Genomic DNA, 15259 nt, shown 5'->3' with positions numbered 1-15259 from the left:
CTCCGGTTAATTTGTATATCTATCAAATAATTATTTTTTTTACACAATAAAAGCACACAGAGCTATAGGGACTGGGTATTGCGGATGTGCTAGTGGCCATCTAGCAACCCATGTCCTCAGCTCTATACACAAAATCCTGGTGACAGGTTCCCTTTAACCCTCTCCATTGCAAAGGGTGACATAGGCAGCATACTCAGATTTCATATCCACAGATCCGTTGACAAATTCAGAAATTCTCAGCCTCCCCTGGTACTGTAGGGTGCTGTGGATCTGTCATATTAATCAGTCAGTGTGAACTTAGCCTTCTGTAAGTTCAGGTGGGGTTGGTTTCCAGAGATAGGATGGGCCCCCACCAAATGATATGCACAGGGCTCCAGCAATGAATATATATCGTAACGACATCCACCGTAGGAACCTAAACGTGCAGGGGCAGGAGCTGTAGTGCGGTAACGGGACGGTACCGCTGTCCTGTCAGAGGGGAGGGCCGGGAGCTGATGACGGCACGCTGGGTACTGTGGGAGGACTGGGGGCGGTGACTGGCATGTCCATGATGACTGCTGCCCAGGTGCTGTCACTGCTCTAGCCTCTTCTCCCAGCTGGCTCATGTCTGCCCTCGCCAGTGCTCCCGCTGCCCGCGTCCCCTTCTCCCCACTGGGTGACAGCAGGAGTTGTGCCGGCAATGGTGCGGGCCGCGCGGGAGCGGGGGTGCTCCCCGGAGTGAGACGGAGGGTCCGAGCTCACAGACCCCCGCCAGACGTCCGCTTCATCTTCCAGCCTCAGAAGCCGGGAGCCGGTCACAAGTTTCAGGCCGAGGCCGCTCTCACTGCCTGGTGCGACTTGTGCTGCGGCTTCATCTTCTCGGGGGCCCGGCGCTGTGCAGGTAGGTGACTTCTGGCTGTAGGGGGCAAGAATGGGGCTCTGTATACAGGGGGGCACTGTACAAGGTAGTCACCGGGGACATCCCCCCAGGTGTGTGCTAGGGGGTGCTGTGCCTTCTGGGGTCACCTCCTGCTGACTGCCTTCTTTTCTTACATCTCTGCCCTGAGGTTAGTTAGTTTACTACTGTTCATGGGCATAAAATAGACACGTAGACCCCCCCACAACTACATTATAGGATAGACACGTAGACCCCCCCACAACTACATCATAGGATGGACACGTAGACCCCCCCCACAACTACATCATAGGATGGACACGTAGACCCCCCCCACAACTACATCATAGGATGGACACGTAGACCCCCCACAACTACATCATAGGATGGACACGTAGACCCCCCCCCACAACTACATCATAGGATGGACACGTAGACCCCCCACAACTACATCATAGGATGGACACGTAGACCCCCCCACAACTACATCATAGGATAGACACATAGACCCCCACAACTACATCATAGGATGGACACATAGACCCCCACGACTACATCATAGGATGGACACATAGACCCCTATGAATATACCATAATATAGATATATAGGGGCACATATATCTATATATCTATAACACTAAGCGTTTTAGTGGCGTATATGACCCCCGTGCTCCCTATACGGTCTAGATCAGCCCAGAGACTGAATTGCAGCACATGTACTTTACAGCTAGTGAATGGTCTGGATGTTGCAGGTGACAGTTCAGGTTTTTGGCATGTTGTCATGCTCACAGTAATGTCATTCCTGGTAGGTACCCCTGATACTAGTCGAAGTGGTTTGTTTTTATTAGATTCCTATACTAACATTAAGTGCAGCACCCCACAGCGAGCCATGTCCCCCAGCACCCCACAGAGGGCCGCGTCCACCGGCACCCCACAGAGGGCCGCGTCCCCCGGCACCCCACAGCGGGCCGCGTCCCCCGGCACCCCACAGCGGGCCGCGTCCCCCGGCACCCCACAGCGGGCCGCGTCCCCCGGCACCCCACAGCGGGCTGCGTCCCCCGGCACCCCACAGCGGGCCGCGTCCCCCGGCACCCCACAGCGGGCCGCGTCCCTCGGCACCCCATAGCGGCCTGTGTTTCCCAGCGAGCCACGTCCCCCAGCACCCCACAGCGGGCCGCGTCCCCCGGCACCCCACAGCGGGCCGCGTCCCCCGGCACCCCATAGCGGCCTGTGTTTCCCAGCGAGCCACGTCCCCCAGCACCCCACAGCGGGCCGCGTCCCCCGGCACCCCACAGCGGGCCGCGTCCCCCGGCACCCCACAGCGGGCCGCGTCCCCCGGCACCCCACAGCGGGCCGCGTCCCCCGGCACCCCACAGCGGGCCGCGTCCCCCGGCACCCCACAGCGGCTTGTGTTTGCCAGCGAGCCACGTCCCCCAGCACCCCACAGCGGGCCACGTCCCCCAGCACCCCACACCGGCTTGTGTTTCCCAGTTATTTTAGTGGTTCAGTAATAAGAACCGCCATGAGCTGAGGCCCTAGCATATCTTTTCTAGGTGCCCTGGCTCCTGCGGAGGCATTTATGGCAGGAAAGTGTGTAATGCACTGGTACTGCCCATCTGTAGGGGTCCTGTCACCAGGAGCGGACATTATAGATACATAAGCTTTATCATTGTAGTGATGAGTACATATGGCGGCACTGAGACTTCTATTACCCCCTCCGATGACAATTGGCAAATGTCGTGCCCATTCACAAGAAAGGTAGTAGGGAGGAATCAATAGTAGGCAAATTAATGGAAACCCTATTAAAGGATAGGATTGTGGAACATCTAAAATCCCATGGATTGCAAGATGAAAAACAACATGGGTTTACTTCAGGGAGATCATGTCAAACAAATCTTATAGATTTTTTTGACTGGGTGAATAAAATAATAGACGGTGGAGGTGCAGTAGACATCGCATATCTAGATTTTAGTAAGGCTTTTGACACTGTCCCACATAGAAGACTTATCAATAAACTGCAGTCATTGAGCATGGACTCCCATATTGTTGAGTGGATTAGGCAGTGGCTGAGTGACAGACAACAGAGGGTTGTAGTCAATGGAGAACATTCAAAACAAGGTCATGTTACCAGTGGGGTTCCACAGGGATCTGTACTGGGACCAATTTTGTTTAATATCTTCATAAGTGATATTGCAAAAGGCCTCGCTGGTAAGGTTTGTCTTTTTGCTGATGACACAAAGATATGTAACAGGGTTGATGTTCCTGGAGGGAAACGCCAAATGGAAAAGGATTTAGGAAAACTAGAAGAATGGTCAGAACTCTGGAAACTGAAATTTAATGTGGATAAGTGCAAGATAATGCACCTGGGGCGTAAAAACCCAAGGGCAGAATATAGAATATTTGACACAGTCCTGACCTCAGTATCTGAGGAAAGGGATTTAGGAGTAATTATTTCAGAAGACTTAAAGGTGGGAAGACAATGTAATAGAGCAGCACGAAATGCCAGCAGAATGCTTGGATGTATAGGGAGAGGTATAAGCAGTAGAAAGAGTGAAGTGCTTATGCCGCTGTACAGAACACTGGTGAGACCTCACTTGGAGTATTGTGCGCAGTACTGGAGGCCATATCTCCAGAAGGATATAGATACTCTAGAGAGAGTTCAGAGAAGAGCTACTAAACTAGTACATGGATTGCAGGATAAAACTTACCAGGAAAGGTTAAAGGACCTTAATATGTATAGCTTGGAAGAAAGAAGAGACAGAGGGGATATGATAGAAACTTTTAAATACATAAAGGGAATCAACTCGGTAAAGGAAGAGAGCATATTTAAAAGAAGAAAAACTACCACAAGAGGACACAGTTTTAAATTAGAGGGGCAAAGGTTTAAAAGTAATATAAGGAAGTATTACTTTACTGAGAGAGTAGTGGATGCATGGAATAGCCTTCCTGCAGAAGTGGTAGCTGCAAATACAGTGAAGGGGTTTAAGCATGCATGGGATAGGCATATGGCTATCCTTCATATAAGATAGGGCCAGGGGCTATCCATAGTATTCAGTATATTGGGCAGACTAGATGGGCCAAATGGTTCTTATCTGCCGACACATTCTATGTTTCTATGACCAGGCCCTGATGGTTTCTAGAAGCTTTACATTACGCTGATGTCTATTTGATTGTATCTGTAAGTTCAGCAGGACCTCGGCTGTGGCTTACAGGTTCTATATCCTTACTCTTAGAAACCTGTCACCATTGAGGGTCCAGCCACACGTGGTGTCAATGCTGCGGAAACCCAACGCATTTACAGTACAGAAACATCTGATCTACACATTGCAGAAGGTTTCCTCTATGAAAGCCATAATCCACAGTATGTCATTTTGTGCTATGGATTTCTGCCGCAGATTTCACCCTTTGCGACACAGCATTTAGACCCCCAAATTTGCAGCGAAAATCCTCACGATTTGCGTGATGATGACTGGATGCTGTGACATAGGTCGTTCCTTTCAGCCTGCTTAATTTTATAATTTTGATCACTAATTTACATGACATCTAAAGGGTTTATACATTATGGCTTAATGATTTTCCATTTCAGAGGACGATTGGTAAGTGGGGCAAAGCATCCATAGTTGTCCAGAAGTATTATCATTTTTTCACATCCCTTTATTGGGAAAAATCGCATTTATTGTTCATTTTACATGATCATTTAAAGGTACAAGTCCAAAAATAGCTTAAAGGGATTATCCAACCTAGGGGACAACTTCACCCCTGCCAGTAATGTGTGCTCAAATAAAAACAGAATGCACTCACCTGTCCACAGTCTCATCATTCCAGTGCCATGTCTCCCTTCTTAGCCGCTTCGGGTCATTGCCTGGATGTGGCTTGGTTTCACAATCACTATTCACCAGTCACTGGTCTCAGCAGTCAAAAGTGCTTCAATGGTACTTCAGTAGCAACCAGTTAAAGGCTCCATTCACACGTCCGCAAAATGTGTCCGCATCCTTTCCGCAATTTTGCGGAAAGGGTGCGGACCCATTCATTCTCTATGGGGACGGAATGTGCTGTCCGTATCCACATTTGCGGATTCGCACTTCCGCATCCGTGCTTCCGTTTCCACAAAAAAATAGAACATTTGAGCAGAGCAATTGCGGACAAGAACAGGCATATTCTATTATGTCGGCAATGTGCGGTCCGCAAAATGCGGAACACACATTGCCGCTTTCCGTGTTTTGCGGATCCGTGTCTCCGTGTATCCGCAAAACACATTGCGGACGTGTGAATGGAGCCTAACACATCACAATGGCCAACATTTTCCAACTTGGCCGATCACATTTTCAGCAGCGAATTAGTCATTTCGGCCGACTTTAATTTCATGTGTATTTCTAGTTTCAATGGTCACTAACTTTTCACAAATCAGTCATACAGGTGAATATAAGAAACTTTGTAATATATCTTCTCAGAGAAAAATGCCTCTTTCTCCTCCTAGCAGCTCTCTACTGTTTCCAACCCCTTTCCTAAATTAACATTCTCTGAATTCCTCCTCGTGAGACCAAGACAGATTGTCCTCTCACTGAAGGATCACATTATAGTTGCCCACAGAAATTTTAGAAGAGGGGAAGAGGAGTGAGCTGCAGGGAGAGAGAAGCAGAAAGACATAAAAGCTGCTAGTAAGTGTTACATCTCACTCCAACTGCCTTATTCATATCAGTACTTCTCTATAATGTCCTAAATGGTGATTCTGAGTGAGTGTGAGAGAGTTTGGCTTCTTTCACACGGCCGTAGTGCTCCCGTGTTCGTATTGCGGGCTGCATACGGCGGTTCCGCAATACACGGGGCACCGGCTGTGTGCATTCTGCATCACGGAAGCGGACCCATTCAAGTGAATCCGGAGGTGCGGAACGGAATCACGGAACGGTCCCGATTTGTGTTTCCGTTCCGCAAAATAATAGAACTTGTTTTATTTTTTTGCGGAACGGACGGATCACGGACCCATTCAAGTTGCAGTCCCCAATGCACGGAACGGAACCAATACGTTCGTGTGAAAGAGGCCTTAGGGTGAAGAATCTCTTTTGGCAGACATCATAGCAGCCAGTCTATACCTGCCAACTCATGGACTGAAGAAGGGAACACTGATAATAATGCCACATACAAGTCATATAAGAGGGGAGGGATGTAGTGTTATTCCTCATGTACACACACATGGCGGCTTATCTGCCTGTAAAAAAGAAGATGGTAATCTAGCAGTTCCTCGTAAGATAAAAGCACTACCTTTATTAACAGATCATTAACCCCTTCCCGACATCCGCTGTACATGCGGATGTTTGGTCTTTAAAGATGGCGCCTGCTCCGGAGTGAAGCGAGCAGCAGAGCAGTCAGGTGCTTACTGTTTCATACAGCAGGCAGCCGCAGCTAATATCCGCGATCAGCGGTAATGCCGACCAAGGACATTTAACTCCTCAGATGCCAGGGAGGAAGTGACCACGGTGTCTGAGGAGGCTAAAATCCAGAAGCACCAGAGATCGGGGAAAGCGCCCTACTCTAATAATTAGCTAGAGCCTGTACTAGGCTTCCAGGCTCATTATTAGTATATCCCAGTTCCGGCCAGCAGGTGGCAGCAGTGAACTAGGATATAATCATTTCTGTACAGAATAGTAAACCATTTTCCATAATTCTGTACAAGTTTCAATGTGATGATTGTAAATTGTGGTCCACTTGGGGACCTTACAAAAAAAAAAAAGTTTGGAAAAATATTTTAACCGCCTCACGTCCGCCCATAGGATATAAACGTCCTATGGGTGGACGTCTATTTCTGACAGCACGTTTTAAAACGTCCTGTCAGAAATAGCAGCTGCACGCTAATCGTGCAGCTGCTGATCGGGTTGCCCGCTGTCAGTGACAGCAGGGCAACCCTAAGACAAGGCAGGGACAGTTCCCAGGTGTCCCTGCCTTCACGATCGCTGCAGACACAGCGCTCACCGAGCGCTGTGTCTGCAGAGAAGGAAGCGCTGTGCGCTTCCTGTTCCGGCCCGGCGGTCATGTGACCGCCGTGACCGGAGAGTGCAGGGGCTGTGTGAGGTCTCTCAGAGACCTCGATCAGCCCTGCTGTGAGGCTGTACAGCGCAGGATTGCTGCTGTACAGCCTCTATAGGGGTGCATTTGTCCTGTAACTGGGGCTACTATCTCAGCCCCAGTTACAGGAGAAATCAACTGTGAAAAAAAAAAGAAAAAGTGAAGCAAATGTCCCCCAGAGGTCTTGTATGACCTTATGGGGGACGAAAAGTGTAAAAAAAAATAAAAAAAATAAAGGGTTGAAAAAATAAAATAAAATAAAGTTTCACATGTAAAAAAAAAAAAAGTTCCCAAGTTAGGAATCAAAAAAAAAAAATTAAAATAGAAAAAATAAAGTAAAATAGACATATTTAGTATTGCCGCGTCCGTAAAAACCAGCTCTATAAAAATATCACATGACCTAACCCCTCGGGTGAACACCGTAAAAAAAAAAAAAAAAAAACGGTGTCAAAACAAGCAATTTTTGTCACCTTGCATCACAAAAGGTGCAACACCAAGTGATCAAAAACGCGTATGTCCCACAAAATGGTACCAATAAAACCGTCACCTCATCCCGCAAAAAATGAGCGCCTACATAAGAAAATCTCTCAAAAAATAAAAAAACTATAGCTCTTAGAACATGGAGACACTAAAACATAATTTTTTTGGTTTCAAAATTGCTATTATTGTGTTAAAGTGAAACAAATAAAAAAAAGTATACATATTAGGTATTGCCGCGTCCGTAAAAACCAGCTCTATAAAAATATCACATGACCTAACCCCTCGGGTGAACACCGTAAAAAAAAAAAAAAAAAAAACGGTGTCAAAACAAGCAATTTTTGTCACGTTGCATCACAAAAGGTGCAACACCAAGTGATCAAAAACGCGTATGTCCCACAAAATGGTACCAATAAAACCGTCACCTCATCCCGCAAAAAATGAGCCCCTACATAAGAAAATCTCTCAAAAAATAAAAAAACTATAGCTCTCAGAACATGGACACATTAAAACATAATTTTTTGGTTTCAAAAATGCTATTCTTGTGTAAAACTTTAATAAATGAGAAAAAGTATACATATTAGGTATCGCCACGTCCGTAACAATCTGCTCTATAAAAATGTCACTTGACTGAACCCCTAAGGTGAACGCTGTAAAAATAAATAAATAGAAACTGTGCTAAAACAACCAATTTTTTGGTCACCTTGCCCCATAAAGTGTTATATTGAATGATCAAAAAATCATATGTATCCAAAAATAGTACTAATAAAACTGGCACCTTATCCCCTAGTTTCCAAAATGGGGTCACTTCTTGGGAGTTTCTACTGTAAGGGTGCATCAGGGGGCTTCAAATGGGACATGGCATCTAAAAACCATGTGGAGTTCCTTTCCTTCTGCGCCCTGCCGTGTGCCCATACAGCAGTTTACGACCACATGTGGGGTGTTTCTGTAAACCGCAGAATCTGGGTAATAAATATTGAGTTTTGTTTGGCTGTTAACCATCGATGTGTTAGAGAAAAAAATTGATTAAAATGGAAAATCTGCCAAAAAAGTGAAATTTAAAAATTTGATCTCCATTTTCCTTTAATTCTTGTGGAACGCCTAAAGGGTTAACAAAGTTTGTAAAATCGGTTTTGAATACCTTGAGGGGTGTAGTTTCTACAATGGGGTCATTTATGGGGGTATCCACTATGTAGGCCCCACAAAGTGACTTCAGACCTGAACTGGTCCTTATAAAGTGGGTTTTGGCAATTTTCTTAAAAATTTGAAGAATTGCTTCTAAACTTCTAAGCCTTCTAACGTCCTAAAAAAATAAAATGACATTTCCAAAATGATGCCAACATAAAGTAGACATATGGGGAATGTTAAATAATAAATATTTTATGAGGTATCACTTTCTGTTTTAAAAGCAGAGAAATTGAAATTTAGAAAATTGCGATTTTTTTTTAAATTTTTGGGTAAATTTGGGATTTTTTCATAAATAAAGGTGAAATATTTTGACTCAAATTTATGACTATCATGAAGTACAATGTGTCACGAGAAAACAATCTCTGAATGACTTGGATAAATAAAGGCGTTCCAAAGTTATTACCACATAAAGTGAGATATGTCTGTTTTGCAAAATTTGGCCTGGTCAGGAAGGGGGCAAAGGGCCCAGATGGGAAGTGGTTAAAAAAATTATATAAAAATTCTAATCACCCCCCTTTCCCCAAAAACAAAATAAACAATTTAAAAAAAATAACATCATTGGCATCGCTGCATGAGAAAACGCCCATTTTATTAAAATATAAATAAGTTAGTCCAAAAGTGATCAAAAAGTAAAACACACCCCAAAATGTTATTAGCAAAAACTACAGATCGTCCCGCAAAAAAAAAGAGTCCCCACACATCTCCACAGACATAACTATAGGTTATGGGTGTCAGAATATGGCAAAGAAAAAATTATTTTTACCAAGGTTTTTATTTTTGTTTCAGTATTTAAACGCAAGAAAAACTATACAAATGTGGTATCACCGGATTCGTACTGACCTGGAGACTTAAGAGCATAAGTCAGTTTTACTGCATAGTAAATGCTGTAAAAAAATCCCTAAAACTGTGGCAGAATTGCATTTTTTTCCACCCCATTTGTATTAGAAAGTACAAACACAAGCCCTCATACAGCTATGTGAATGGGAAAGGCAGGGAGTGAGAAACGTAAACGCAAAAATTGAAAAGTCGCCACGTCAGTAAAGGGTTAAGACATGCTGCCTCTGAAGGTTTATGCTTCTAGTCTCTTATACATTTCAACTACGAAAAAGAACACTTTGAGACGTGTAAGTGCCTGCAAGCGTGAACCTTCAAAAGCAGCATGTCTTAATGGATTGTTAATAAAGAAAGTGCTTCTATCTTAAAGGGATTCTGTCACCAGATTTAACCCTATTAGGCTAGCTGACATTAGCGATGTGCTAATGTCAGCTAAACCTAACTAGCCTATTCCTACTTTTATCTATACCCCCGTTACGCCAGATATCTAACTTTTATATTATGCTAATTAGCCTCTAGGAGCAGGGGGGGGTGTTGTTCCTGCTCCTAGATGCTCCGTTTTCCGACCTTTGTCGCCTCCCTCCAAGTCCTGATTGACAGAGCCAGGCAGCGCTCGCATCCATCTGCCAGCCCTGTGTTCTAGTGAAATCTCGCGCTGTTCAGTATTCGGCGCAGGCGCGGTGAGGGAAAGACGCTCGCAGGCTACCAGCTTCCTCACCGCGCCTGTGCCAGAATATAAAAGTTAGATTTCTGGCGTAACGGTGGCATAGATAAAAGTAGGAATAGGCTAGTTCGGTTTAGCTGACATTAGCACATCGCTAATGTCAGCTAGCTTAATAGGGTTAATTCTGGTGACAGAATCCCTTTAAGAGGTAAGGCTGGAGCACCATCTTTTCTTCTGCATGCATGATACAGTATCCCTTAGTGACCACCCATACGTGTTTTTACTGACGTAAACAAAGGGGGTTTTAGCTAAACGGCTGGCTTTAATCAATCATTACATGTACTTAAAATGGTGTATTAAAAACTATAACTTGTCCTGCAAAAAATAAGACCTCCTACAAGTACATTTATGAAAAAACAAAAAAGTTCTAGCTCTTGGAATGCAATTTTTTAAAAATGTGCTTGGTCACTAAGGGGTTAAAAGCCGATGAGACATTCACTGGACGTCTGAAAATTTGAAGACCTGATTGGAAATATGCACATGGATTGCGGATTGCGGACCCATTAAAGTGAATGGGTCCATAATCCACTGCGGCTGCCCCACAGTGGGTGTTCGTACATTGCGGGCCGCAGCACAGCCACGGGGCGCACACGTTCTGTGTGCATGAAGCCTTAGAAAGAGAATGTCAAGTAATATATGAGGTGTAAGGGATCGCTCTCTCAGAGGGGGGTCTCAATCACAGACTTCTCCTCCGACATGGCACTTCAGCACCATCACAAACATAAATCCAAACCAAAATAAACACCTCCCCGTCTGGGCCCTAGCTAATACAGAGGTCTTCTTCCTGAGTCACCTCTGAAGCACAGTTTTACTCACAGGGTCTCAGGCTCCAACCCTTAGCAGGTCAGCTCACCAAACATAAGTCCAGGGAAGAGATCCAGCTTCACTAAGCCATACGGTCTAGCGGCCTACCTGGCTGTGACCACACAAGCCTCTCCAGCTTCCCTCTCTGTAGGGTCCCTTCCTCCTTCCTCCTGCCTCCTGCCTCCTTCCTCCTGCCTCCTGCCTCCTGCCTCCTGCCTCCTGCCTCCTGCCCCCCAGACTCATACACAGAGGGTTGATTTATCCTGGTTTGATTAACCCAGCTGGCCAGGGAACCTGTAATGGACTAGGGGTGTGGACTGGAAGACTCCCACTACCAACCTGTCTCCCAGTCCAAAGAAATCCAGCCCATACAACTTTAAATAAAAAATACAGCTCCAGCAACTATGCTTTGCTGAAGCCATTCCATTTCTGGATTTCAGGTCTCACCCAGCTAAACTGAAGAACCGGGCGAGATAGACCCCCACACCATACCTCTACCGTGCACTTTACTGTACACATTACACAGAGGTTTGATGTTCATTTTTTCCATGAACCATAGGATGTAGTTATTTAGCAGTCCTAACATACACTTCAGTAAACAGTAACTCTATCTCCGCTAGATCATAGATAACACCCTGGTTTCCATTGCAGAAGCAGACCTGCTGATATGTGCACAGACTATATTGTATTGAAGAATACATGACCTATTGTGTCTTGTGTCTTACACAAACTTTCCTGCACTAAATAAACAGTGCTTTTTACCTTCTGTGAATAGTTCTAGCTTTCAAACCTCCAGCTTTTGTGATGAGCCTCTAATAAGGATTTAGCTCAGCTATTAGTCCTTCTTTAGGCAGTTCTTAGTATGCAGATGCATTAGTCCGTGCTTTCTGAATCTCCTTCTGCTGATTAATGAGAAGCCTTGGTGATCCTGACCACAAGGAGCACAGTGACTGCGGCAGGAAGATAAGTAGATCAGCAAGATGCAGCATCAGCTCCGTGGGGTTATCCTCAAGGTCCTTTTACCAATAAGTACAATGGTAGTGAAGATTACACAATGGGAGTTTTCCTATTAGATAGGAAGGATCAGTGTTGTCCTGGTTCTCAGGAAATGTTATTTTTACACCAGGGAGGTATTGCTAACTCAGGGCGCTATACTATGGGCTGTGGACTGGATATCAGAACAATAAAACACTGAACTACTATTGTTGAGTAGATATTGTCTCTGGCATTTGAAATATGTAAGTGCTTGTTAACTTAAAACCGGTCTAGTTACTTGGGAAGACGTGCTACTGCTACTAGAAAAGACTAGAAATGCTGTATTTGTTTCCATGTGTGTATGTAGAGGTCTACTGACTTGTCACATGCATTGCTTTCATGAGCCAAAAATTGCTTTAAAGGGGTTGTCCAGGTCTTACTTATTGATGACCTATCCTTCGAACAGGTCATCGATATCAGATCAGCAGGAGCTCAACTACTGCACCCCCCCGATCAAATGTTCAGAGCTATGGCGCCAGGACCAGGCACAGGAACTACACAGCACTGTACACTGTATAGTGACCGGGCCTGGTTACTACAGTGCTGCTCCAATTCAAGTGACTCCCACTGATCTGATATTGATGACCCATCTGAAGGATCAATAAGCAATAACACTTTGATATGTATTCATTGTGTAATCAGATGCTGTAGTAAAGCTTTCTGAATATAATAAGGTATATTTACAAGCTACAATGTACATCATTGATTAACAGTAGCCGACTCGAGAAATATTTTACGTATTTTAAGTATGCTTGGGTAAACATGTGTATTGAACTAGCTGTTATCGTGCATGTGTATTGGGGAGTTGGGCGACATGGCTTTCAGCTCTCAGATATCTCATGTGTATGGCCAGCCCAAGACTTCTTTTATACGGAGTGTCCGTATGGGCCTACATCCAATAATGATGGATTTTATAGAGCTGGACGCCGCTGCTCTTCATGTATGATGATGCCCATCATCACTTACCAGCATATCCTGAAGCCTTGATGTTTCACCTCTCTACCTATTTCATACAAAAATGTTTTCAAAAGAAGACACACCTTTTGTTATTCTGGGAAGTTTTCCTCTCTACTCTACTCAGAATTTCATACTAGACTTGCCATACTACTTCAGTTGCTTAATGTGTTCATGTTTGGGAAGAAAAAAGTGTGAAGAAACTGGGAAAGTTATATACTTCCCCTTCATACCAGAACTTCCAGTAATACCAGTAATTTCCTAGGAGAGAGAAAAAGCAAGCGATGCAATGTCAGCAGTCCATGTCCACGGGCACAGATCACCGAAATACTAACTCCTGCACTGCTGTGTTGCCAGCGGTGCATGGGCCGGCATCTCTCTGCTCTTTCCCGTCAGGCTCAGCCACTGGAGTGTGTGTAGTGGTAGGCCTCTTCTTGCCTCCCCATCGCCTGCCTGACATTCTTTGCACTTGTGCATGCGCTCTCCTCAGCTCTTAAAAGGCCAATGTGCTTGCGGACTAATCAGTGCCCAGTCAGTGGCGAGTGGTAGTCCCTCGGTTATTTAAGGCTTCTTCCCCAATGGTTCCTGAGCCATAAGTTCCAAGCTTGTCTAATCATACAAAGGTGCATGCAGCGGTATTTGTCTGGCTGGTTCTCTGCATATTTGCCAGGTTGCGGCCTGATCTATATAATAAATGTGTCCGGCAGGCATTCAGGCAGCGTCTAGAAATGACGGATCCAGAGAGCTCTTTAACGCTAGTGTGAAACTAGCCTGAAGAGTTACGGTTGTTTCTATTTTTTTTTATTTATAAATTATTAGTATAAATGAATATACAAAACTTTGTAATATATCTTATCAGAGACAAATGTCTCTGCAGTTATGCTCCTCTCCTGCTCCTCCCACCATTACTGTCAATTCACAGCTTAAAGAGAACCTGTCACCTGGATTTTGTGTATAGAGCTGAGGACATGGGTTGCTAGATGGCCGCTAGCACATCCGCAATACCCAGTCCCCATAGCTCTGTGTGCTTTTATTGTGTATAAAAAACGATTTGATACATATGCAAATTAACCTGAGATGAGTCCTGTCCCTGAGATGAGTCACGTACAGGACTCATCTCAGGTTAATTTGCATATGTATCAAATAGGGTTTTTTTTACACAATAAAAGCACACAGAGCTATGGGGACTGGGTATTGCGGATGTGCTAGCGGCCATCTAGCAACTCATGTCCTCAGCTCTATACACAAAATCCTGGTGACAGGTTCCCTTTATGGCCTAGTTCACACTTCAATGATTTCCATCAGTTATTGTGAGCCAAAACCAGGTACAAGTCAAAAACACATAACGGGCAGATCTTTCCATTATACCTTATCTCTGTGTAGGCTCTGCTTCTGCTTTTGACTAACAATCACGGATTGAAATCCCTGACTAATTTAATGGTGTATGAACTAGGCCTAAATCTGTCTTCTGTGGATACAAGTTAGCCACTCAAAGAAGGATCAGATTGGATTTCCAACCCATTAAAGCTTATGGAGAGCAGAGGGGGAGAATGTAGGGGGGCTTCCAGAGAGAGGCAGAAGAATCCAGAAACAGACCTACCATGCTGGTGGTTTGTAAGTGGTTCACATCTAAACTACCTAGTACTGCTGTACTGTACAATGTCCTGCATTATTTCTGCTCCACGAGGATGCCCTATGGAGAGAAAGAAGCGGATGATCTCCTGTTTTTCAAGGTGTTGTCATCATAGCAGCTAGTCTCCACCCACTAGGTCAGGGAAGATTGAAAATCAGAGATAGAACCTGTAGAGCGGAGATCTGTCATAAAATGGCCATATACTGTATGTGTTATTCCTCATGCATACACACAACAGTTTATTCTGAAAGGTATGATTAAAGGGGTTCTGCAGTTTGTTTTAACTGATGATCTATCCTCTGGATAGATCATCAGCATCTGATTGGCGGGGGTCCGACACCCGTTTGAGAAGGCAGTGCCGCTGGCAGTAGTGCCTCGGCCTTCTCACTGTTTACCGCTGGCCCAGTGACGTCATGACTAGTATCACTGGTCTGGGTGGGGCTAAGCTCTGTTCACTTGAATGAAGCTTAGCCCTACCCAGACCAGTTGATACTAGTCGTGACGTCACTGGGCCTGTGGTAAACAGTGAGAAGGCCGCTGCGCTGCTGGAGCGCCTCTGCCTTCTCAAACAGCTGATCGGCGAGGTCCCGGGTGTCGGACCCCCGCCAATCAGATGCTGATGATCTATTCAGAGGATAGATCATCAGTTAAAACAAACTGCAGAACCCCTTTAAGC

At 45.1% G+C, this 15259-nt stretch overlaps 1 protein-coding gene across 1 annotated transcript in view; it reads left to right on the top strand.

Annotated features, from left to right (window-relative positions):
• The first annotated feature begins 549 nt into the window (after positions 1-549).
• The window catches only part of RASSF3 (Ras association domain family member 3), a 155893-nt gene continuing 141183 nt past the window's right edge, over positions 550-15259 (top strand). The window contains exon 1 of the mRNA XM_040409361.1: positions 550-880. Within this exon, the coding sequence (XP_040265295.1) occupies positions 604-880 (277 nt within the window). The 5' untranslated portion in view covers positions 550-603. The remainder of the gene's footprint in view (positions 881-15259) is intronic.

This window comes from Bufo bufo, chromosome 1, assembly GCF_905171765.1.
Source record: "Bufo bufo chromosome 1, aBufBuf1.1, whole genome shotgun sequence".
Lineage (NCBI taxonomy): Eukaryota > Metazoa > Chordata > Amphibia > Anura > Bufonidae > Bufo > Bufo bufo.
The sequence above is the reverse complement of the archived record's forward strand: the minus strand, read 5'-3'. Positions and strand labels throughout refer to the sequence as shown.